Below are 24,290 nucleotides of genomic sequence, written 5' to 3'. Positions count from 1 at the left end.
GGCAAAAATGTTGGGGACCGCTGCTATGAGGTATAGCTGGGGTTCAGGGTCCTCCCTCTCACCAGGGCCACCTCCTAACCACCTGCCCTCCTCAAGTTCCTGTTCCTGTCTAGTTCGTTCTCCATACTGCCGACAGGCGCATCTTATAAAAACACAGAAAGAAACCAACCCCCTGCAGGCTACTGAAGAACTTTCAGTAATTATACTAATAGTATTCAATTTCTTTATTCATCTCAATGTTGGGTTTTGCATTTTCTTTTTCCCAATGAACTTTTTCAAACACATGAGAACAAAGCATTTAAAAACAAAGTTATAGGTAAGTTCCTCTTTTGGTGTATTTTTTCTCCCCCAAAAATTACATTGATGGGAGAGCTTGGATCTTAGACCTCTCTCTGTTCACCGCTATCTAGACCCAAATAGCAACTTGGAACCTCACATCACCTATCGAATGACATAACGCATGCACGGACAAAGGAATAGCCTAAATTCAAAACTGTCAGTGGTCTCTTGGGACGATGGAGACTCAGGATGTGATCAAGGCGAGAGCAAAAGGGAGTTGGGACGAGAACTGGCTGGTGTGTGCTTTTGGGGGGGGGGGGATGCATCTCGCCCCAGCCTGAGGCTTCTGTGCAAGTCAGAGGCACAGCCAGGGGCTGGGGCGTTCACTATGGGACGTGGTCCTGAGGTCAGGAGTGGGGACTTTGGAGAGTGACATTAGGAAGGAGGGAAGGCACCTGCAAGCATGTGTCCTTGAGTGGTCTCCGCCGTGGCAACGGGAGCTCCCTCCTGCCAGGACTGAGGGGCTGCACAGCGGAAGCCCCGGGACTGCCTGTCCAGGGAGTAGCTTGCCTGTCTAGCCTGCTGCCACAGTAGGCCTTCCCCCAGGGGTAAGGGCACGCATCGAAGAGGTGGTTCCCACGATGCTGAGAAGTCACAGATGCACGGGGACAGAAAGCAAGAGCGTGGAGCTTTAGGGGTGAGGTGTTGCCAGGCTACCCCTACTAGAACTTGGTTTTCCATTTCTAAGCATTTACTTACGCATTTAATGACTATTTGCTGATTACCTACCGGGCTCGAGGTTCTGTGTGCACACTATTTGAGTCAAAATAGTGAGTCTTGACTTCTGCTTGCGAATGCACACAAAGACTTGGCTCCATGGAAATGCTGGGTGTCCTGGCATTGCTGGTAATGATTCCAGACGCCCCAGCCTCCGGAATGGGAGTCCAGGGACCATCTTAATAGGGGGGTTGGATTTATAATTCATCTCAGACCCCACATTCTCAGCGATCGGTGGGAGGCTGTCAGACACTCGTCTGCTTGGACCACCAATGGGGAGCACCTGGGCCAGGGAGCAAGGTGGCCAGCCCCATGTCCGGAGGCAGTAAGAAACCCATTGGTGGGGTTTTTCTTCCTTGGAAGTTCCGGCTGGCCGTCTTATCGTGGGTATCCGGGACCGCTGGCCAACAGACAGCATGTATTCCCTGCGCCCGCCATCCACCGTGCTCACTGCTGTGCCAGACACGGCTTCGTCTGTGGATGACGGGCCAGCCCACCACCCCGGGGCAGTGGGGAGCCATCTACGTCCTTTGCCTCATTTGCCGGATCCTGCCGACAAGACCCAGAACGGGCCACCTTTCCTTGCTTGCTTCGAGTGTCCGACCTGCCTGTGAACTGACGACGGCCAGCACAGGCAGGTGTCCAGCGTCCCGCACCCCAACTCTGCCCCGGGCAGCCGAGTCTCCAGACTGTCCCTGCGTCAGGCTGCACAGGCCACCTGCGCAAAGCCCCTGCATCTGTCTGGCTTCTTTCAGGGCCTCCTGCCGCACAGAGCTGGGCCGAAATCCCCGCGCCCCTCCTGTTTCTGCGCGGGGCCTGGCGGGGCCTGGTGTCGAGGAGCATTCAGTCTCCAGCCTGTAAATATTTATCCTGTGTTTCCTGCTGAGCTAGAAATTTGGTACTTAAAAAAATTAGGAGCTTTCTCTCCCCAGTTCTTCCTGGAGTTGGGAAAAGCTGGGTTGAGAAGGTGAAAAAAAAAAAAAAATTACTGATCTGCTGCCCTCCTCTGCTGGTCTTAGTGAATGCCGCAGTGCCTCGAGTCCCCTCCTGCCTCAGCCCCTCCCCACGGCCACATGCAGCCCAGAGTTTGAACAACCCACTTCCCCTGTTCTCCCCGAGGCTGCTGGTGGGAATGGGTGTGGCCACCAGCCTGGTCCTGGAATCCAGATGTGCTGCTGCCGGCCCAGGGCCGTCGGGGCGCTCCCTGGCCCTCCTGGACTACCGGCCAGTGCTGGGTCCTAACTGCCCCCCCACCCCGGGTCTCAGCCTTCCCCATCTCTTCGTACCTCTGGCCCCAGGACTGGCTTGCTTTGATGTGGTCATGCTGCCCCTCTTGCCAGCTCTTGCCTGAGAGACTAGACCCTCGAGTCCTGTCCCTGACGCCACCAGTGGCTGGGATGCTGTCATTGCAGATGGTCTTGCCAGGTGACACCCACCAGCCTGGCTCAGGACCCATCCTTCATGGGGCCCTGATGTTGTGCTCAGACCACCCACCGAGACCCCCACTCTCTTCTCTTGGTGAACCCCGTGTTGGCCATTTCTCTGTCACCATTAAGCAACCTGGTTTGGGTGCTGTGCCGTCCTCCTCTTTAATGACACTTGTCACCTGCACAGACCTGTTTCTAACGCCACGAGGAACTAGCATGGGATACCTGTATTCATTTCCCAGGGCTGCCGTAACAAGTCACCACAAGGTTGACAGCTTAAAGCAACAGAAATTTACTCTCTTGGAAGAGGTGGGAGGAAGAGTTCAGGAGGTGGGATATTGGATGTTTAGATGTTGGCAGCTTTGGTTGCTTTTGGAGGCTCTGAGGGAGAATCTATTTCCTGCATTTCCCCAGCTTCTGGTGGGTGTCAGCAATCCTTCTGTGCAGAGTCCAGTCTGTCTACATCCCTTAGAAGGTGGTGCTTAAGAGAAATGGAGTTTTCCAAGGGGTGGACAGACTGGGAAAATATGGGGAAAGGGTCACCTCCTTCATGCTGGACGTGAGACCCCTAGTAACATGGCCCCGCTTTGGCCTGGTTAGTTTCTTCTTTTTTTTTTTTTTTCTGTTTGAGACAGAGTCTCACTCTTTGTCCAGGCTAGAGTGCCGTGGTGTCAGCCTAGCTCACAGCAACCTCAAACTCCTGGGCTCAAGCGATCCTCCTGCCTCAGCCTCCCAAGTAGCTGGGACTACAGGCATGTGCCACCATGCCCGGCTAAGTTTTTCTATATATATTAGTTGGCCAATTAATTTCTTTCTATTTATAGTAGAGACGGGGTCTTGCTCTTGCTCAGGCTGGTTTTGAACTCCTGACTTTGAGCAATCCGCCCGCCTCGGCCTCCCAGAGTGCTAGGATTACAGGCGTGAGCCACCGCGCCCGGCCACCCTGGTTAGTTTCATCAGGGCTTTGCAGGATGTTAGCCATTGGGTTGGGTCTTTGAAGTCTTTGGTAAGCTGGACTTTATGTCCATTTTACTGATGAAGAGACTGAGCCTAGGAGGTCGTGAGCGACCTGCCTAATGCCCCCTGCTGCAGGAGTTCACGCCACTGCCGCGCCCTGGAAGGTTCAGTGAAGAGCGGTCTCTACGAGAAAAGGTTCCCAGGGGAGATGAGCCCAGGGCCCAGTCACGGCCCAGGTAGCCTCAAGAATTGTCTTCTGAAGAAATCATCATAGGCCAGATTTCATTCTAGAACCAGTGTGTCTGTCCAATATTCGGCCCCAACTAGGTGACGAGTAGTGAGACGGGGCTGCTGGAGCACAGAAAGCCCGACAGTTTCAAGGCAGTGCTTCTCGTGATGCCCCTGAGCTCAAGACACACCACAGCTTATTAGCGGTAGTAAGAACATTCTGAGTTTTGTAAGCTCTGGTTTTAATACTGGGGTCATGAGTGACGAAGAGAAATAGTGCAACCTCTTGGATGGAACCCCCAGCTTCCAAACTGATTTAAGGGCACATCTCTTCCCAGCTCCCCTGGTCCCTGCTTCCCTCTGCAGGGGTCCCCATGCCCAGCTGGTCCTCTGTGTCCCGGCAGGCCCCTCCCTGCCCACCAGCCACCTCCTCTTAGCACCTGCCAGCTCTGGGCCCTGCTCTCTATGTGGGAAGCTGGACTGAAACTTGGTCCACGTGGGGACGGCTGGCAGTCAGCTACCCCTTCCCAGAGAGTCCTATTGTGTCCTTTATTGTTGTTCATTGCACAACCAATATTCACATAAATCCAAATAAAAGGGAGGAAAAATTCTTCCACCATCCCACAACCTCCAACAGAGCACACTGGTGTTCTTTTCATTTCCCTTCCCCAGCTCCATCCATACCCATACCCAATCTTTACTCTTTGATTTCTGGCTTTATTTCCCCACCTAATATAATTATTATAATGATTTCATAAGCATTTTCCCATCCTTCTCCCTGTCTTTTGTAATTATAACAAGGGGGCACATTATAATTTATCCATTCTCTTACTGTGGAATCGTTTTTTTCTCAATCATGGTAAATAAATACAGAAAGATCATATCCTCTTTTGAAATTTTTCTTTATAGTAAATTCCCAGAAGTTGGATTAGTAGGTCAAAAGGCATAAACATTTTTATGACTCTTAAAAATTCCAGCTAAATTACTTCCCCTAAAAGTGACACTCATTTAAATTTACATTCTAGATTTTAAAAAGTGCCGATTTCAGTGCAACCTCACAATTTTCACCTTGTTAATATCACAGATATAAAATGGTACCTGGTTATTTTTTATGTTGGTCTAATTGCATTTTAGAAGTGGTGATGTATTAGCTTGTAGGATTGATATAGACATTTTAGGTGTCTGGGCTAATCAGAAATTTTTTGGGGGGTAAAGATTCTTTGGACATCAAATCATGCTGTATAAGCCTCAGATGACCTCCTTTTTGGGGGTCATTTGCACACCCCAGAAATGAATTATCTCCTTCCAACAGTCACAGCGTGTTCTCTGCTCACTCACACACCACCACCCACCCTCTCCCCCCATTTAATTCCTTCCAGATGTTTACTGTCCTCAATAGGGATCGGCTCTTCCTTGAGTGTGGCTCTCTTAATTCATGTTTATGCAAACAGCTCATTTATTGCTCTGTCTGGCCTATCTACTTTGAATGTGTTTTAATTATTCTTCAACTTTTATCCTTTCACAAATGGGAAAATAAATCAAAGAGTATCAACAATAACTGGCATTTCCTGTGTACGTATTATGCACTGAGCATAATGTTCTAAGTGCTTTCTATATTAATACACTGAAGCCTGGGACAGCCCTTGAGATATAAGTATTATTAGTGTTCTCGTGGTCCAAATGAGGAAACTGAGGCGCATAGAGGTTCCGTAACTCACAAGGTGACACAGACAGTAGACAGTGGTGACTGACTGTGGACATCGGCAGTTTGATTCTACTTTGCCACGCCGCTGACAGGGTGGGAGGTATTGGACAAACTCTGTCGTGGTCAGAGACACCCAAGAATGGAATAAGCTTTGCAGGGGGTGAGTTCCTCATCATAAACCCAGGCTGAGTTAGGCTGCTTGCCAGAAATCAGTAGATATTCAAATCTGAATTCTGACTCAGGATTGATTGTGAATGCTAACTAATGTACTCATTTGTATGTGGCGATCATGTTTGATTGACACATATAGTCACCTGGGCTAGGTCGTCTGGCCCAGCACGGCTGCCACTTTCTCACCTGCACAGCTGGGGGGTGGCTTGCCACCTACACCCCAGCTCCACATCTGCCCCCTGCTCCATAATCGTCCTTTATGTCCATGAAAAAAGTACTCATCTGCTAGTAAAGTCAGGGTGCTCTGGATGTGATCTACCAGACGGGCAGTTTTCCCCGAAACTACCGTGCCAGCAAGGCCCTGTGTGGGGTAGACAGGAAGAAGGCTAAGCGTTCTCGTGGAGGTTTAGTGACCTAAACCTGGGGCATCCATGCGAATAACACCCTTTATCTCTGCATAGCATTCCACGTGCATGGCCTTAGGAGGGCAAGCCGCAATCTCATGTACGGACAGGAAAGGAGAGGCTTGGGAAGTCAAGAGATTGCCCAAGCACAAAATAAGCGTGACGTTGGGCCATCTGTCCTTTACTGTGGTACTCTGTCCTCTACACCCTCTGCCGGGATAGTCAGTCACACAGCAAACTCCAAGCAGGGGAAGCAGGAAGGGAAATGGCATTTATTAAGCACCTACTGTATACCAAGCTTGGTTCTAGTCTTTTGCTACAAGTTGCTTCTTTTGCTCTTCCCAGCCACCTAATGAAGTGGGAATTGTTACACTCATTGTCAGATGGAGTAGTTCTGGAAGGTGGCAGAGCTGAAGGCAGGCTCAGACTGCTCGATTTCTGAAGGTCCTGCTGTCCTCCCCCTGCCCCACATAGCATGGAGCTTCTCTCCTCTTTCTTTCTAGGGGAGCGATGGTGGAGCGCACGTTGCCAAATGCCTCACAATCCTCCCGCAGTCGCCCCAACCCTGCATTTTGCAGATTAAAAAACCCAAACTAGAGCTACTCAGTACCTAGCCCAAGGTCACCCCCCTAGTAGGAGGTGGCGCTGAGCCCATGCCTCTTGCATTGCCCTCCCAACAAGTCCTGCCTTCCCTTTAGGCCTGTGGCACAGAAGGCAGGCAGGCAGGCGGGTACCAGAATTCACAGGACATCTCCTCGAGGGCAGAGTGTGGGAAAGGATGGGGCTGAAATGCCACTGCCAAGCCGGCATGTCCACAGGAGCACCAAGGCAAAGGCAGGGGCCTGCGTTCAGGGGGTCTGCAAAACCGGGTTGAATCTACTGAGGTCTACATGTGACTTTAATGGAAAATTCATGTAAAAGCAGAATCTAATATTCATTGAGGATCTGTAACAAATCATAGAGCTCTAGCACTTAGAGTGATGCACACTTTAATTAGGGTTCCCCTGACCCCCAGATGTAGGAGAGAACCAGGGCCCCACCTCGGGGTTTAATGCTTTGCCATCGCTCTCCTGGAACTGATGACAGATTTATCTTCGAATTGTGTTTCCTCGGCGAAGTCCCATGGGACACTGGAGCCTGTGCTGGGGACATGGAGCCCAGGCTTCTGTGCTGCAGCCCCTCAGCACCCAGCTGGGGTCTCAGCCCCGAAGTTGGGGGTCAGAGTCAGGTCCAGCATGTGTGATGAGTCTCAGGACAGGGCCCCAGGTGCCCGTGAGGGTCTCCATCGGCCCCCAGGTGTCCCCACGCCCGAGGCAGTACAGTGGTAAACAGCAAATAAAAACACCATGGCAGGTCAAGAGAGAGACCAGGGCAGCAAGGACACAGTTTTTTTGTCCTGCTTTCTGCACAAAACAACCCTACACTTTTGCTGTGCACTGGGCCCTGCAAATTATGAAGCTCGTCCCCCAAAAACTAACTGCTACTAATCTTCTAGGGCCCAAAGAGCAGCTCTGGGAAAATCCACAGACCAGTAGTTTAAACAACACACATTTGTTTTTGTTTGTTTGTTTTGAGACAGAGTCTCACTCTGTTGCCTGGGCTAGAGTGCCATGGCATCAGCCTAGCTCACAGCAACCTCCAACTCCTGGGCTCAATCGATCCTCCTGCCTCAGCCTCCCGAGTAGCTGGGACTACAGGCATGCACCACCATGCTCGGCTAAGTTTTCTATATATATTTTTAGTTGGCCGATTAATTTCTTTCTATTTTTAGAAGAGACGGGGTCTCGCTCTTGCTCAGGCTGGTTTCAAACTCCTGACCTTGGGCGATCCTCTCGCCTTGGCCTCCCAGAGTACTAGGATTATAGGCGTGAGCCACCATGCCCGGCCCACACATTTGTTTTTTCAGAGTTCTAGAGGTTGGAAGTCTGAGATCAAGGTGTCCACAGGGTTGGTTCCTTCTGAAGCCTCTTCCTGGCTTGTAGGACACCTTCTTGCTGTGTCCCCATGTGGCCTTTCTGCCTGGCGTCTCTTCCACTTCCTATAAGTACACCAGTCCCAGGGATTAGGTCCCCACCCTTATTTAACCTTAATTACTTCCTTAAAGGCCCTGTCTAAAAATACAGCTGCATTGGGGGTTGGAGCGTCAACATGTGAGTTTGCAGAGAGCACAATTCGGTCCCTAGCAGGGTCCTTTAACATCTTTAGCTGGCAGGGGATGCACAGGTACATGGGACGGGTTCTGCGGCCCATCTGGGGTGCAGGGAAAGATCTTTAGGACCAGCAGGCGTAATCTACTCTTCCAAGATATTAGGCAACGACAAGGTCACAAAAGGGCAGCTTCATGAGCAAAGTGTGGTGCACAGTTTAAAGTCTATAATGTAAACATAAATTAGTACAACTTTTTTGGAAAGTGGTTTGGCTGGAATTTTTAAGACTCATAAAAATGTCCATGCTATTGACCTATTAATCCAGCTTCTGGGAATTTATTATTAGGAAAAATTTCAAAACAGGGAAGTCCTTTCTGTGCATATTTATCATGAGTATAATTTACTTGTTTTAAGAGAACAGGATCTTTTCTTCAATGTGTCCCCTTGAGGGACTCTTATGCAGTCAACAAAGTATTAATTACGAAAGAAAGGGAGAAGGATGGGAAAATGCTTATGAAATAATTATAATAATTATATTAGGTGGGGGAAAAAGGCCAGAAATCAAAGAGTAAAGATTGGGTATGCGTATGGACAGAGCTGGGGAAGGGAAATGAAAAGAACACCAGTGTGCTCTGTTGGAGGTTGTGGGATGGTGGAAGAATTTTTCCTCCCTTTTATTTGGATTTATGTGAATATTGGTTGTGCAATGAACAACAATAAAGGACGCAAATGGACTCTCTGGGGAGAGGTAGCTGACTGCCAGCCGTCCCCACGTGGACCAAGTTTCAGTCCAGTTTCCCGCACAGGGAGCAGGGCCCAGAGCTGGCAGGTGCTGGAAGGGCTGGCTGGTGGGCAGGGAGGGGCCTGCCGGGGCACAGAGGACCAGCTGGGCACGGGGACCCCTGCAGAGGGAAGCAGGGACCAGGGGAGCTGGGAAGAGATGTGGCCTTAAATCAGTTTGGAAGCTGGAGGTTCCATCCAGGAGGTTGCACTATTTCTCTTCGTCACTCATGACCCCAATATTAAAACCAGAGCTTACAAAACTCAGAATGTTCTTACTACCGCTACTAAGCTGTGGTGTGTCTTGGAGCTCAGGGGCATCATGAGAAGCACTGCCTTGAAACTGTCGGGCTTTCTGTTCTCCAGCAGCCCCGTCTTACTACTCGTCACCTAGTTGGGGCCGAATATTGGACAGACACACTGGTTCTAGAATGAAATCTGGCCTATGATGATTTCTTCAGAAGACAATTCCTGAGGCTACCTGGGCTGTGACTGGGCCATCATTTCATTTCCTTGGGGACAGCTGTGGCCAGCACACAGCCAGCAGGCAGTGAGCATACCTAGACAGCCCTGCCCAGGGTTTGTAGCGTGCCTGAGTCGGCGCAGCCCCCGATCGCCCAGGACACATAGGGGTGCTGGGTCATAGTGATGAAGCTACGCGTCCCTCCTCTTCGTATTGTGAAACGGCTGCTTAAGGAAACGTCTCCAAGAGGAAAGGGAAGGTGTTATGGGACGGTTGTTTGCTGAGGAGGGAAATAGGGGTCTAGAAGAAGGGTTGGAGGATGTGGAGAAGGAAGGGAGGGTGTCAATGTGAAGGCAGTCTTCGCCCACCCAGAGAGGCCGTCAGTCACCGTACCATGTGAGCAGGAAAGAGGTCTGGCCGAGTCTGCTGCAGGGCGAAGTTGCTCCAGGCAGCTGGAGCCGGCTGGAGGGAAAGCCCCGGGGCTCTGGAGCAAGCCCTTGGGTTAGGATTTATTTGCCGCAAATCATTACACTGGACAACTTGAACAGCTCTAACTGTAAAAGGAGGTAATAATGGTACTTCCTTAGTCCGTTCAGGCTGCCATAACAAAATAGCCTAGACTGGATCATTTATAAACAACAGACATTTATTGCTCACAGTTCTGGAGCCTGGGAAGTCCAAGTTCAAGGCTCCAGCAGACTCGGTGTCTGGGGAGGGCCTCTTTCTCATCGATGGTGGCTTCTATGTGTCCGCACAAGGCAGAGAGGGCGAACAGCTCCCTCCAACCTCGTTTACAAGGTCGCTAATTTCATTCATGAGGGCTCTGCCCTGGTAACTTCATCACCTCCTAAAGGCCCCACTTCTTAATATTAATACTATCACTTTGGTGATTAAGTTTCACGTATGAATTTTGGGAGGACACATTCAGACTGCAGCAGGTACTCACCTCCTAAAATTGAGAGCATAACAGCACCTGGTGTCTTGAGTTGATCTACATGGGACTGCTGATATACGGTCACTTTTCAACAGCAAAAGGTGACTGTTTCAGATGGATCAACCTAATACCTGATGCTTAGATTAGCACAGCCGTTCACAAACTTTGCACCCTGCAATTACTTTGAGATCTTTTAAAAATTCCAAAGCCCAGACCAATTTAATCACAATTTCTGCAGGTGGGACACCTGACCAGGTGATTCTATATGCAGACAGGTTGGGGACTGCTGGCTTAGCGCAAGGCCTGGGATCTATGAAAGCACTCAATGCTGGCCACCTCTGCTTTTCATTCATCCATTGTTTACTGAGTACCTTCTGCATGCATGCCCGGCTCTGGCTGGGCTTACCTCGTGTTACCTGGACCTCCCTCCCCAGCCGCTGACCTCTCCCTTCCCCTTCTCCCCTCCGCAGTGTCCAGGCCGCGCAGCTCCCCAGATGACCTGAAGGCGCTGACCCGGAACGTGAACCGGCTGAACGAGAGCTTCCGGGACTTGCAGCTGCGGCTGCTGCAGGCTCCGCTGCAGGCGGACCTGAGCGAGCAGGTGTGGAAGGTGCAGGACGCGCTGCAGAACCAGTCGGACTCGCTGCTGGCGCTGGCGGGCGCGGTGCAGCGGCTGGAGGGCGCGCTGTGGGGGCTGCACGCGCAGGCGGCGCAGACGGAGCAGGCAGTGGCCCTGCTGCGCGACCGGACGGGCCAGCAGAGCGACGCGGCGCAGCTGGAGCTGTACCAGCTGCAGGTGGAGAGCAACGGCAGCCAGCTGCTGCTGCGGCGCCACGCGGGCCTGCTGGACGGGCTGGCGCGCAGGGTGGGCGTCCTGGGCGAGGAGCTGGCCGACGTGGGCGGCGCGCTGCGCGGCCTCAACCACAGCCTGTCCTACGACGTGGCCCTGCACCGCACGCGGCTGCAGGACCTGCAGGTGCTGGTGAGCAACGCCAGCGAGGACACGCGCCGCATGCGGCTGGCGCACCTGCGCATGGAGCTGCAGCTCAAGCAGGAGCTGGCCATGCTCAACACTGTCACCGAGGACCTGCGCCTCAAGGACTGGGAGCACTCCATCGCGCTGCGGAACATCTCCCTCGCCAAAGGTACCGCCCGGCCCGCGGCCTGCAGTGCCTCCAAGGACCCTCTGGCACGTCCGCCCTTGTGTCCCCTGAGTCCGCCATCCCAGATTGCACCGGCCTTTCCCAGCCCATACCCCCTCCTTAAGTCCCACCCTACAGGACTCTGGAATTTTCTGCCCCAGTGGCCTGTGCCCACTTCCAGGGCCCGAACAGGCCTCTCCCCTAGGTCACGTTCCCTCGGGCCGAGAGTGGAGGCAGTGTCCACACCCCTAGGCGTGAGAATTAGCACCAAAGGGGGCTGGTGCGAGGCTGGGTGGTCAGAGCTTGGATGGGCCTGCTGGGGCCTCCAAGAGCTCGGGGGACAGGGGAGAAGACTCCCAGTGTCACAGTGTTCCCACAGGAAGAACCCCAAGGTGGTAGAGAATTCCAAATTTGAACTTGGCTTTCCAGGTAGAAGAACATAGTTCATTTCGTGACTTATTATTAAGAGTTTCATATGTAACTCTTAACTACGATGACAAAAATGTGGGGGCCTCCACTGTACTCTTGCCGTGTGGGCCCACAAATGTGAAAGCCTGAAGACCCGGCTTCCCTTTCTTCACCCCTGACAAACTGGTCCCCCTCAGCCCTGCCTTGCTCCTTCCTCCCGCATGCACTGGGAGAGGCATCCACATCACCCCCTGCTCAAAACCCACATGGCTCCCCAAGGTCTGCTGGTTTCATTAAAAACTCCCTAGCCTGACAGTCACCTAAGGTCCTGTAGGACAAGGCTTAAAAGAGCACTAATAATGTGACTTTGAGCACCTACTATGTGTCAGAGACTGTGCCAAGTGTAGCTTACACAGCATCTTTAAAAACAGCAGCTCTCTGGGGGTGTGGTGTTGTCCCCATCTTGTAGACAAGCAAGCAGAAGTGTCCCTGCCCAGTCTGTTTTCTGGTCCTGGGTCACTTTGGGCTTTTGCATCTCAGAAATCAAAGGCGGATAGGAGGTGGAATTTCTTTGCCCAACTCCATGCCCTGGGATCTTAGCTTTTCCTTTCTTCTCTTTTCCTCGGCCTCCCCTGCCCCTACCAGTCTGTTCAGGTCCTCACTAGTAGTAGTAGCTTCAGTGAGTTACAGCCTACGAAGAGGCAGCTGTTTTGTAAACATTAATTCTCCAAATAGATGTTCAAGACTGCTCATCCTCATGTCCTGCAAAAAGGTATTATTGTCCCCACTTGATAGATGAGGCACCTGAATAACTGTCCCACTGTTTCTTATGCAGTTGGCAAGTGGCGAAGCCAAGTTCTAAACCAGGGTCCGTCTGGCCCAGAAACCCAGCTGTTGTCCCCGACCATCCTGCCTCCCAGCTATAAGCAATGCAGAGACAAAACAGCGCGGTCCCTTGGCTCGATTCCTGTGTTTGGGGACACTTCCCCTGTCCTTCCTCTCCCAGGTGGCAGGCGTCACCGTGCTTCCTGCGAGTGTATCCCGGCCTCCCTGAACGCTGCACAGCCAGGTCCTTTCATTTGCAAGTCCACTCTCCTTAGCTCAAACCGAAACCGCCCTGGGTCACTCATTTGCCAGGGTTCTCCCGGGCAACCCTTCACGCCGTCTCTCTTTGGTTCTCAAACCAAGTTTAACACTCAGTTTTCTCAAACTGAGAGTTTCGTCCTGATCCTGCCTGGGCTTGCCAGGTCTTCAAGCTCTGAATTGTGGACGGGTGTGTTAGTCTGTTCAGGCTGTGTAACAAAACACCACCGACTGGGCGGCTTATAAACAACAGATGCTTGTTTCTCACAGTTCTGGGACTGGGAAGTTCAAAATCAAGGTGCCGGCAGACTCGGGGTCTGTCGAGGGCCCTCTTTCTGGTTCCGAGTTGGCGAGTTCTTGCCCTGTTCTCACGTGGGGGAAGGGCTGAGACAGCTCACTGGGTCTCCTGTATAAGGATACTGATCCCATTTGACCTAGTCCCCTCCCCAAGGCCACCTCCTGATCCCATCACCCTGGGGATTAGGTTTCAACAGGAATCTCTGGGGGACACAGACATTCAGTCCATAGCGCTGGGGCTCCCGGCTTGTCACAGCTGAGCAGCTCTTGGCACCTCCAGCTCTCAGTATCGCCACTGTATCTGGGACCTGCCCTTCCCCACCTCCCTCTCCCACTGTTGCCAGGGACCTGGTGGTCACGATTTACAAGACTTCTGCTGGCATGTCTGAACGCAGTCACCGTTCAACTCTCACGGACAAAACTCCGCCCTGGCAGCGGACGAGGGTGTTTTTCCAGATGCACTTTCCTGCGTTCCCACGCTCCTGTCTAGAGTGGCCTTGCTGCCCTGCTCTGTGCAGCTCCTCTCTTAAGGTCTTTAAACACACACATACATAATACACACATGCATACACGTGTACAGACACACGTGCACATATACATGTATGTATGCCTTCACAGATGTATATGCACATGCGTATACATATACACACATACATAAACACACATATACTATTTTGTAGTGAGCACATCTATGCAAACCTACCCCCAATGTCTGAGCAAGCTGAGAGGTCAAAGAAAGAGCCTGACAAATCCATTTTTTTTTTTAGAAAGAAACATTTAACAGGAACTTTCAAACAGAAGCCATGTCCCAAGGCGGCTACCCCTAGACCCAGGGCTCAAACACCACAGGGGAGAAGTATGTAGGACAATTGAAGTTGACCCCTCAGGGGAAGACAAGAGTGCTATGTGGATCTGCCTAAGGGCAGGATTCATGGTCAAGGTTGTTTTGATCTAAGGGCAGGATTTATAGTAACTGTAGGTAAAGTAGAAATCTTACAGGGATCCCCAGAACCAGGGGTTAATCGGAAGTCAATGTAGTGGATTAGCATCCAAGATAGAGTTGTTTTAGCCTGTATATATACATACAGGCATACACATATACACATATATACACACACACATGTACACACATATGCATAGGCAGATGCACGTACACACATGCATACATATATACACATACTGGCAATACATGCATGTATGTATGCATACATGTACATATATGCACACACTGTGTACATGTATACATACATGCACATACACACAACACTCTCTCTTTGCCCTCTCTTGACTCAGAATCCACAAATACCCAACTATGTGTATTTTTCAGATATGAGCTTATTTACATTCTTCTTAAGCTTGACCCAAATGGTTTTTCTTCCCTCACTTTGTTATACAGTTTTCCATGAGCTTTGTCTCCAGTTTGTCTTTGTGGATATCCGTAGCAGGGCTTTGTGTTTTCTGTTTTTTCTGTTTTGGATTTTTAGCATTAACCCGGTCTGTTGAAATCTGTCTGTGGGTTTGAAAGCAGCAGAGAATTTAGATTATCAGAGCGGGGAGGCGGCCCAGGAAGGGGGAGGTGGTCCAGGAGGGGGGAGGTGTGAGCGAAGCCTGCAAGCATGGCCCATCCGCCACAAGCAGATGGCTGTTTGCTAGGTTGCGAGTTTTCCAGAATCCCGGAATTTGGAGTGGTGCTAGATCTCTGACATCCTCTGATCCGATCCTCTTGTTTTGCAGTTGGGGACCCTGAGGCCAGAGAGGGGAAATGACTTGCCCAAGTCAGAGACTGAGCCAGTGGCCCAGCTGAAACTAGAACATACATCTCGGAATTTGTGAAAACAAGTTTGCAAAGCAGATTCATCTGTGGGCTGCTTTTTCAAGAAAAAACACAATCTAGCAGAGAGTCCAGTCCAGCAGATACTTGTAAAGGCATGGAGGAGCGGGGTTGGATTCGGGTTCCAGGCTGACGTTGGGGACTTTGGCTTCTATTAATAGTTAGTAAGATCTGTAGAAGGTCTGCGGAGCATCTCTGTGAACAGAGCGACGTGGAAAGTAGCATTTCCACTCTACTAGGGATCGGGAAGTGTGGCCTGGGCAGGGATCCCCCGGGGTCTCTCCTTCCACCTTGGCTCTGCTGGGCAGGGAGTGGGGCTGTCCCCGCCCTGCCACCATGCTTAGTGCCTTTGAGGCCCAGAGGACCACAGCTCGGGGCAGTCCCTGCACCTGTTCGGGCCTGAGTCTCCTTGGCTGTGATGTGGGGCTGGCGTTCCCCACCCAGCCACTCCTCTGTCAGTGCCCTGGGGTTCGCGTGGTTCTGGGACGGGCTTTACCTTACGACTGTGGTTGCCATACTGCTGGCTTCAGGCTGGGTTCATTGTTTGCCTTGGTCATTTGTTCTTAGCGGGTCACCCTGATTCAAGCACACGCAGGCCCCGCCCCCTGGCATGTGTTCCCGGGTCCAGGAGGGGAGAAGGGGTTGCTTGTCCCTCCCGTCACTGGTCCCCAGGCAAACCCTGGTGCTTCTCCCGAAGGCTCTGTCACGATGCTCCATTCTGTTCCGAAGAAGCTTCCAGTGGGTGTATCCCACGGGCAGCCAGGCAAGGGCAGAGCTGCACGGGGGGCCGCGTGAGGGTAGTGGGCTAGACAGGCGGACAGGCCCTGAGAGGGGACCCCAGGATGCTGCTCCCCCTTGTCCTGCACATCCTGGCGATGGAAAAGAAGAGGAATGTGACGGTTTCAAACGTCTCGAAGTGGAAAAGCTCACCTGGGTTCTGGCCGGGGAGGCCTGGAGGATGGGAGCAGGGAGAAGCGGGGCGGGTGCATCCTAGTGACTGAGATCCAAGGGCCCTCTCTGGTGCCCTTTGCTGCAGCCTTGGCCTTGAGGGGAGGTAGCCAGAATGGAGCCTTTCACTGGCTGTGCAATCCCCGGCCCATTCCCAGCAGTGCTCTGCCTCAACCCCGTGGGCTGAAAACTGGGAACCCTGTGACAGCCTTGCTTTCCTTACTTCACAGAAAAGAGGAGAATGGCTACAAAACCCAGTCCTCCTTAAATGATTTATATAACTCGTGCATTTAAACACTGTTGATTGCCTTTTCTCTGTGTCTGCGCCGTTGAATTGTTTTAAACAGCTGTCAACTTTGCTTAGGGTCTGAGGACAGTGCCAACTCGCGCAACGTATCGGTACATCGCGATCTTGGCCGCCTGGTTGTTTTGTGTGTGTTATTAACACCCTCTGATCTCCCATACTCATTCATTCACCAGATATTTATTGTGCAAGGTGTTGCTGCTATGCTGTGAGTGTGCGGATTTTGGTTTCCTAGGGCTGCTGTGCCACAAACTTAGTGGCTCAACGGAAGTTTTATTTTCTCAAAGTTCTGGAGGCTGGAAGTCTGAAGTCAAGGTGTCCACAGGGCTGAGTTCCCTTAGAAAGCTTCAGAGGAGGGTCCTTGCTGGCCTCTTCCTAACCCGTGCGGCTGCTGGCAATCCTTGGCTTGTGGACGCATCACTCCAGTCTCTGGCTCTGTTGTCCCGTTGTGTTCTGCTGACATCTCTGCATCTCTGTTTTCTCTTTTTATGAGGACACCAGTCGTTGGACTAGGGTCCACCCTACTCCAGTCCTCATCTTAACTAATTGCATCTGCAAAGACCCTATTTCCAAATAAGGTCACATTCTGAGGTTTTGGGTAGACATGAATTGGGGAGCGGAGGGGACTCGGGGCCACCTGGTCCAATGTGATTCAACTGATCTGATCCTCTTTTAATCTTTCGAAGCAGCAGGAGGCAGGAGCCCGAGTCTGGGTCTTCTCAGCTGGTACAGGGAGGAAAGGACATAGCGCGGTTTCCGGGAGCTGGCAATTTTGTTAGGAAGGACAGAACACGTTCTCTAAGACCACGGGACAAGGCAGTGGAGATAACTGTCAAATGGCACCAAGTACGCGCACTCAACAGGTCCCGACCACTTCCAGCAGGAACGATGGGTGAGGGGAGGTTTCACCAGCAAGGTGGCCGTGAGCAGCCTCAGGGGCTGGCAGTGACTGGGGGTGGCAGGGAGGGCTCACGGGCTCACCTGCCTGGGTGCGGCGGGAAGGCTCTGGAATGGCGGGACGTCTGGCCCCTGGGTGTGGCGGAGAGGACCCGGGCCGGTCAGACCTTCACTCACTGGTCAGCTGCGTGGTCTCAGACAAGTAACTTGACACACAGGCCCTGCCACGCGGGAGCTGGCCTGGAAGGCAGCCCCACGCAGGAGTGGTCAGAAACCCCTCTTCCATCCAGAAATGAGCGTGACCCTGGCCTCTTCCTCCCCGGCCTTCAACACGGAGCCAAAGTCGGTCCCTTCTACTTTCTACACAGCGTCGAACGTGTCCTTGTCGTCCCTCTGACAGCCACTTCTCCCATCCCGGGCTCTGCCGCCTCTCACCTGGATGCATGGCAGCCTCCACTGCAGCCTTCCTCCGTCCCGACCCATTTGCACGTGGCAGCCGGAGCCGTCCTCCTGCCTGCAGATCTGACCGGGCCCCTGCCACGGCGCCTGGTGCCCTGGGGCAGGGCTGAGTGCAGCCTTCAGGCCAGGCCCCCCCGTTTTTGCTGTGTGCCCCCAGTTTCTTATCCCACCATGGTTCCCACATCTCTGTTGGCCCTTTCAGCCCTTGTAGGGACTGTAGCCTATGCCCGGAACTCTTCCTTTTCACGCCGTGTAACAAAATACCATGAACTGAGCGGCTTTAAAAAAAAAGCATTTGTTTCTCATGGTTCTGGAGGCCGAAAGTCCCAGATCAGGACATGGGCAGGGTCAGGTCCTGGTGCGGGCTGTCTTCCTGGTTTGCAGACTGCTGCCTTCCTGCTGTATCTTTCCATGGGGGCAGGGGTGTGGGAGGAGGGGAAGGGGGACGGGGGAGAAAGAGGGGGAGGGGAGGGGGAGGGCGCATGTGCACACTAGCTCCCTAGCTCCCTGGTATCTTTTCTTATAAAATCACTAATCCCATCCTGAGGCCCTCACACTCATGACCTCATCTACACATAATCACCTCCCAAACCCTAAACCCACCGCATTGGGAATTAGGATGTCAACATATGGATGTGGGAGGGCACAAACATTCGGGTCCATGCTCCCACCCCTCCCTTAACTGAGCTGGCTCCTGTTTCTCTCTCAGATTTCGCTTTGGATGTTACTTCTTCCAGGAAGCCTTCCCTGATGCCCCCCCAAGACCGGGTTAGGGGTGCCCTAGGTGCTTTCAAAGCTAATGCTGACCCTTCCTCTCACCAGAGAGGGAGTTTTGTTTCCTCTCCAGACGGCCTTTTCCTGCTCTCGAAAGGACTCCCCTAACCTTGGTGTTGTTTTAACCCTTCCAGGGCCACCGGGACCCAAGGGTGACCAGGGGAATGAAGGAAAGGAAGGCCAGCCTGGCATCCCTGGATCGCCTGGACTTCGAGGTAATGGGGAGTCCCCTGGGAGGGGCCTGGAGACCCCCAAATCCTCCCTGACTCTCCACTTTCTTGTTGGTATAAAGGGTGGCGCTCCCGGGGCCGCCCCGTCGTCTCAGCTTCAGTCTCTGGCTGCGGAACCACTTCTTCTGCCTTGGCGATTCGAATCATAGGGTCAGAGCCTGTGCACACCCTGCACTAGATCCAGAATTCTGTGGCCACGGAGCCATTCGACTCTGGGAACAGATATGTGGTGTGAGGAGGGAAGAGAAGGAAATTCAATCAGTCCTCCCCGAGGTCCTCCCGCCCTCCTGAGACGCTGGTCCTCTCCCAGACGTTTGACATCAGCACTGGAGGGATCATTAATTACTGCCAGACAGGTTTCTCCCTGTCACAAGAAAAGCGCAAGGAAAGCCAACTAGCATTCCAAGCGGGAAGGAACAATTAGTGGGTTAATTAAGGGCGCTCAGCTTTGCAGAGATAACTGTGGGCTCAGGCCAGGGCGGTCAGGGCGTTTGTTTATGCTGGCTCTCCGTGGCGCAATCTGTGCTGCTGAGGCCACGGGCCTCGTGGCTGGGAGCCCTGGGGCCTGACCCGGCAGCAGGCCGCCCACCCCATCTCCCGACCCTCTCGGCCTCCAGTTCTCTTTGCTCCGCCTCCCCGTGTTTGCCAAAGGGAAGGGATCTTTCTGGTTTTTCCTAAGCAGGATGAGGAGCTGTTTCATCTTCCTCCTATTTGATCCTGCCCATCCCTCTGTGCCCCCCTAAGTGCCAGTGAGCCCTTTGGATCCAGCATGACCATGAACTGGAACTTCGGGAAGAGCAGGGCTCAGATCCTGCTGCAACCCTTTTTGCTGTGTGTCCTTGGCCAGGTTCCTTCACCTCTCTGGGCCCCAGTTGCCTCATTCATAACACAGGTGAAGTAATACCTCCCAGTTTGTTGTGATGATTAAATAAGAAACGTTGTGAAAAGCACCCAGAGCAGTGCCTGGCACACAGAAAGTGCTCATAAAAAAAAAAAAAATGCTGAATCCAAATCGCCAGCACGCCAGAGTATAAAGGGATGCCTCCTAAAGATGGTTGGCACCCCCACCCCGCTACCACTCGCAGCAGCACCAGACCTTGCAGGGGGAGGGACCCGAGCCTAACAGATGAAAGGTGCTCTTGGGCAGCGACTGAGCGTTGAACCAGACCGTGACCTCCAAGGGCCCTTCCTGTTCTGTGTCCGAAGCTCCACTGCTCATCTCTTCTCTCCCCAGGTCTGCCAGGGGAGAGGGGTACCCCAGGGCTGCCTGGCCCCAAGGGTGACGACGGGAAGCTGGGGGCCACAGGACCGATGGGCATGCGTGGGTTCAAAGGTAATAACGGATCTCGGGGTGCCCCAGAGCCCCGGGGCAGGGGTGGAGCAGGGCTCTCACCCTCGCCGCCTCTGGCCTGCAGAGCCACCTGGGCAAGTCGCTTCATCTTGGGAAGCATTAGTGTTTCCTCTAAAAGGTAGAAATCCTCATGGCACTGTATCTCACGGGCCCGCCAGGATGCGTAAATGAGCACGTAGGTGGGAGAACACTCTGCAGACACTAAAGTCCTCGTAGAAAATGCGAGGCTGCCTTCTGCAGCTTGCAGCCCAGACATGTGACCCAAGGAGGGTGGCCCACAGGACACACACAGAGGCCTCAGGCTCCTCCCCAGACCTGCCAGATTCCAGCTTTAATTCCGTTCTAAGATTTGCATCTCCCAACCGTGTCTCTTCTGATGTTTTTTTTTCTTCCTATAGATAGTTCCCGTGTTCATCTTTAGGGGAACCTGCTTTATAGTGAGTCTGTCTTTCCGCGCTTCTCTCAGAATTGTCCAGATCTCCAGTCTTCACAGCAGAAGATGAACATCTGACACTCTTTCCCCAGGCTTCCTGCTCTTCACTTGTTAAAATGAAAACTAAGGAAAAAAGTCCTGTTAATCCTTCCCACCCTGTGTCTGGGATGGTCCCTTGATCTGGGATCACTGGGAAATTTTGTTTTATTTTCTGGTTGATGATGAAACAGGCTGAGGTTTTCCTTTCTTTTATGATCCCATTTGAAAAAAAAATTGATGTTAAAACAGATTATAAAAGCAGCACATGCTTGTTGAAAAAAAAATGAGACAATATAGAAGTGCATAAAGTAAAAAGCAAAAAGTGGATCCTTACCCCCGGCCCCCTCAGCTCTTACTCTTTAGAGTAATCACTGTAGACACTTTGGAGCACATCCTGGCAGACATTTTTCTAAGCACATTCCTATATACACATATGGTTGCCTGTGATTTTTTTCAAAACTTGGATCACCCTTGGCATTCTCCCCTGGAAATTGTTGGCTTGTGTTTTACACCGGACAGTATGCCCATGGGCTTTTGATTTACAGATATCTTTCTGGAGGTCTTTGGAATAGAAATCCCTTATCATTTTCATGCCCATTGAGTAGTGCCAGGACTACTACTTCTTTGTAGAGGGAGATGCCAGCTGGGAAGAGAGGTCTGCTCCTTTAACCATATCCTGGGAAGGAAATTCCACAGTTCCCTGGGAACCCACACCATGTTTTACGGTCTCCCCCATGGGAAAATCTGCCTGGCGTATAACCCGCCGCATTCTTATGTAACTGAAGCCCGTCTGCCTTGTTCGTCCCTGTGCTTGGATGTGGACTTCTATGACCTTGACCATTGAATGGGAATGTCTTTGCTTTCTCTTCTTCCTGCTGAGTTCCACGCGCTCTTGGAGGCTGTGCTGGTAGACGCTGCTCTTCTGCGCTTTAGGAGGGAGTGAAGCTTTCTCATCGGGCCCCTCCTCCTCCTCCTCCCGGGTGCCCAGAGCAGGCAGCAGAACCGGCTGTGCCCTGACCCTGCCTGCCCAGGCCCTCTTGGCTCCTGCCGGAGGGCTTCTCTTGTCTTGGGTTCATGAGTCTCCTGCAGATAACACTGTAGTCACAATTAATATTTGTTTCCATTCCTAACGCCAGTTTTCCTCCTCTTTTTTTAGGTGACCGAGGCCCGAAAGGAGAGAAAGGAGAGAAGGGAGACAGAGCCGGGGATGCCAGTAAGGAAATTCTGCCGGGGCCACCAGACACTGCGGGCACAGGGGGAGCTGTCCCCCAAGCAGCCCCATGAGTTTGGGGGTCCAGAGGGTGGACCGCCCAGTGCAGGAATGAGCGTCTTTCTGATGGGGTCCTTCCTAAAATGTTGACAAGGGAAGCCAGCTTATCTAGCTGTGCCACTCCTTTCTGGGGTTCCCCCCTCCGCCTCCGCCCCCCCCCCCCACAGAGGGCTACGTGTAGAATCTTGGAGAGAAACCAGAGAAGAGTTAACAGAGAGAGTCTCCCAGCCAAGTTTCAGGGGGGAAAAAAAGCCACTATCCCAAACCAGCATGTCATATTATGAAATGTGGCCGTCCCATGTGAGGGCACAAGCAGATATCCATCCCCTCCTCGGGCATCCGTGAGGACTGGGCCCGGGGAAGCAGAGCCTGCGTTACAGGTTCTCTGTGCACACTCAGGGACAGGTACCACTGCAGAGTCACAAGCTGGACCCAGGTTGAGGACTCCCTAAGGCTGATCTTGCTCGGTTTCAGTAGGCCCTTCAAGTGACACTTTCACCCCAGGACCAGAAGGAGCCCTCTCCCCTGGAAGGGACCCTCCCAAGGCCCCAGGACACTTAACTTACCTGCTGCTTCCTCTGCCCTCCCCTGCCCTGGGGCAGTGACTAAGGATCACATGGGAACAATACATGTGACAGCACTTTGTCCTCTAAAGTGATGGATCCAGCAGAGGAAAACCAAGGAAGTGCCCAGGCCCATCCCGGACTTCCCGTGCCCACATCACTGAGATGCTGAAACCCACAAAGCAATCTGTGTGCTTCACAGTGTCTCTAGGGGCCTTTCGGAGGGCTTGCCCGGCTGTGCGTGGCTAGACGAGGCCATCTGGTGGCCCCGTCCAAGGCTCTTTATCTGCAGGGCTGGGCCCCGCTCTGTGTGCTGACTGCGTCTGATAGGAGGCTGCCGAGGTAGCTGCGATGGATCCTGGCGTTTAGTTCCGAGAAATAAATAACTCCTGACTCGGGTGGGCGGGAAGGGAGGAACCGTGGGGAGAGATGACCTTTGAGAGGGAGATCAGACACGCTGCCCGCGTAGCAGAGGGGCTCCTTGTCGGGAGGGCTTTGGCAGCTGTTCCTGCAGCCGACTTGAGAGAGGACAGGGGAGGTCCGAGCTAGCAGGGCATTAGTTACCGCTGCTAGGAAGGGTGGTTTGGTCCCGTCGCCCTTGCTTCAGTGGGTTCTGCGCTTGGACCGGGCTCCGAGGCTGGGGCATGGCGTGAGGAGGTGGGAGCCAGAGGCACGGTGGTGGGGCTCCCGGGGGATGGGTGGGGAGGTGTGGGGGAAGGGCGCCCATCCACTTGGCCCTGGAGCCCCGTGACTGCCCGGCGGGAGGCTGAGATCAGCGCTGGACGCTCTCCTTGGGGACGGAGGCTTCTTTCCCGCCGCCAAGAGGCTACACCCTCACTGGAGCCCAGCACGCAGACACGGGCTCAGGGCCTGAGCTTGCACAACGCTCTGCGCTTTTCCTCCCTGCTCCCCACCCACCCCGCTCCAAACGGTCTCCATGGGCACAGGAACTCAAAGGTGAGGGGCCTCAGCAGGGACAGCCGCATTGCCAGGAGGCTGCACACAGCATGTGGCACATGGGAGTGGCAGGACACAGACACTGGAAGGCCACCTGCATCTCCCCTCCTCCAGAGGCCCAGGGAGGAAGACTGCCTTCTTCCTCTAAGCCAGACACCCAGCCCCTGACTTCCGCTGACGCTGGGACGACAGCTTAGGCCCCAGCCTCAGACGGTATGGCCAGCACCTTAAAATCTCCAGGGATTCCCTCTTTTACTGGTAGCTCCGACACCGCCCTGGGCTGACCAGATGGTTGGAGCTACTCAAGACTGAGGTTTGTGCCCCATGGGGGGTCATCTTCCCACAGCCTCCACCCCGCCATCCCCTCCACTGACCACGCCAAAGCCATGCTTATGTTTCCAAGGAACTCGGGTCCCAGAGGCGGTAAGGATATCCCTGAGACCCAGGCTCTGACCAGAGCGCCAAGGCTCATCTTTCAAGAAAGTGTGGAAATTCTGACGGACACGGTGCCCACGTCTGGGGGTTTCTTAGTCACTCCCTGGGCTCTGGGCAGCCCCACCGTGGGACCCACAGTGTGGGAAGAAAGAGCTCGGCACTGGGAGCTGCCGTCCTCCAAAAGCCAGTGCTGTGGGGAGGGAGCCCTCAGCCAGGCTGGTCTCTGGTGTCCTGGCCATCCCTGAGGCCACTAAACCTTTCCCAGACACCCACCTCCGTGCACACCTTTAGCAGCAGAAACCTAAAGTTCCAGCAGGCGGGGATGTTACCACATTAAAGGGATTGGTGAGAAAACAAGGTACCGTGTTTCCCTGAAAATAAGACAGGATCTTATATTTATTTTTCCTCAAAAAACACCCTAGGGCTTATTTTCAGGGGATGTGTGTTTTTTTTTAAGTACGGTACAACAATCTACTTTTATTCAAATATAGTTAAGTCGTCTTCTTCTGGAACATCATCATAACTCTCCAAACCCCAAATTCCATCCTGAATTTCTTGCGACTCTGTTTCCTTTAGAACCATTGGCCCCAATCTCTC

At 52.9% G+C, this 24,290-nt stretch overlaps 1 protein-coding gene across 2 annotated transcripts in view; it reads left to right on the top strand.

Annotated features, from left to right (window-relative positions):
* SCARA5 (scavenger receptor class A member 5) overlaps nucleotides 1-24,290 on the top strand; it is a 95,874-nt gene that overhangs the window by 52,581 nt on the left and 19,003 nt on the right. For both annotated transcript variants that reach the window (XM_012775395.3, XM_075997133.1), the window contains exons 4-7: nucleotides 10,743-11,417; nucleotides 18,550-18,630; nucleotides 19,880-19,978; nucleotides 21,625-21,681. In XM_012775395.3, the coding sequence (XP_012630849.1) occupies nucleotides 10,743-11,417; nucleotides 18,550-18,630; nucleotides 19,880-19,978; nucleotides 21,625-21,681 (912 nt within the window). The remainder of the gene's footprint in view (nucleotides 1-10,742; nucleotides 11,418-18,549; nucleotides 18,631-19,879; nucleotides 19,979-21,624; nucleotides 21,682-24,290) is intronic.

The sequence above is a fragment of the Microcebus murinus genome, chromosome 24 (assembly GCF_040939455.1).
Source record: "Microcebus murinus isolate Inina chromosome 24, M.murinus_Inina_mat1.0, whole genome shotgun sequence".
NCBI classification, from domain to species: Eukaryota; Metazoa; Chordata; class Mammalia; order Primates; family Cheirogaleidae; genus Microcebus; species Microcebus murinus.
The sequence above is the reverse complement of the archived record's forward strand: the minus strand, read 5'-3'. Positions and strand labels throughout refer to the sequence as shown.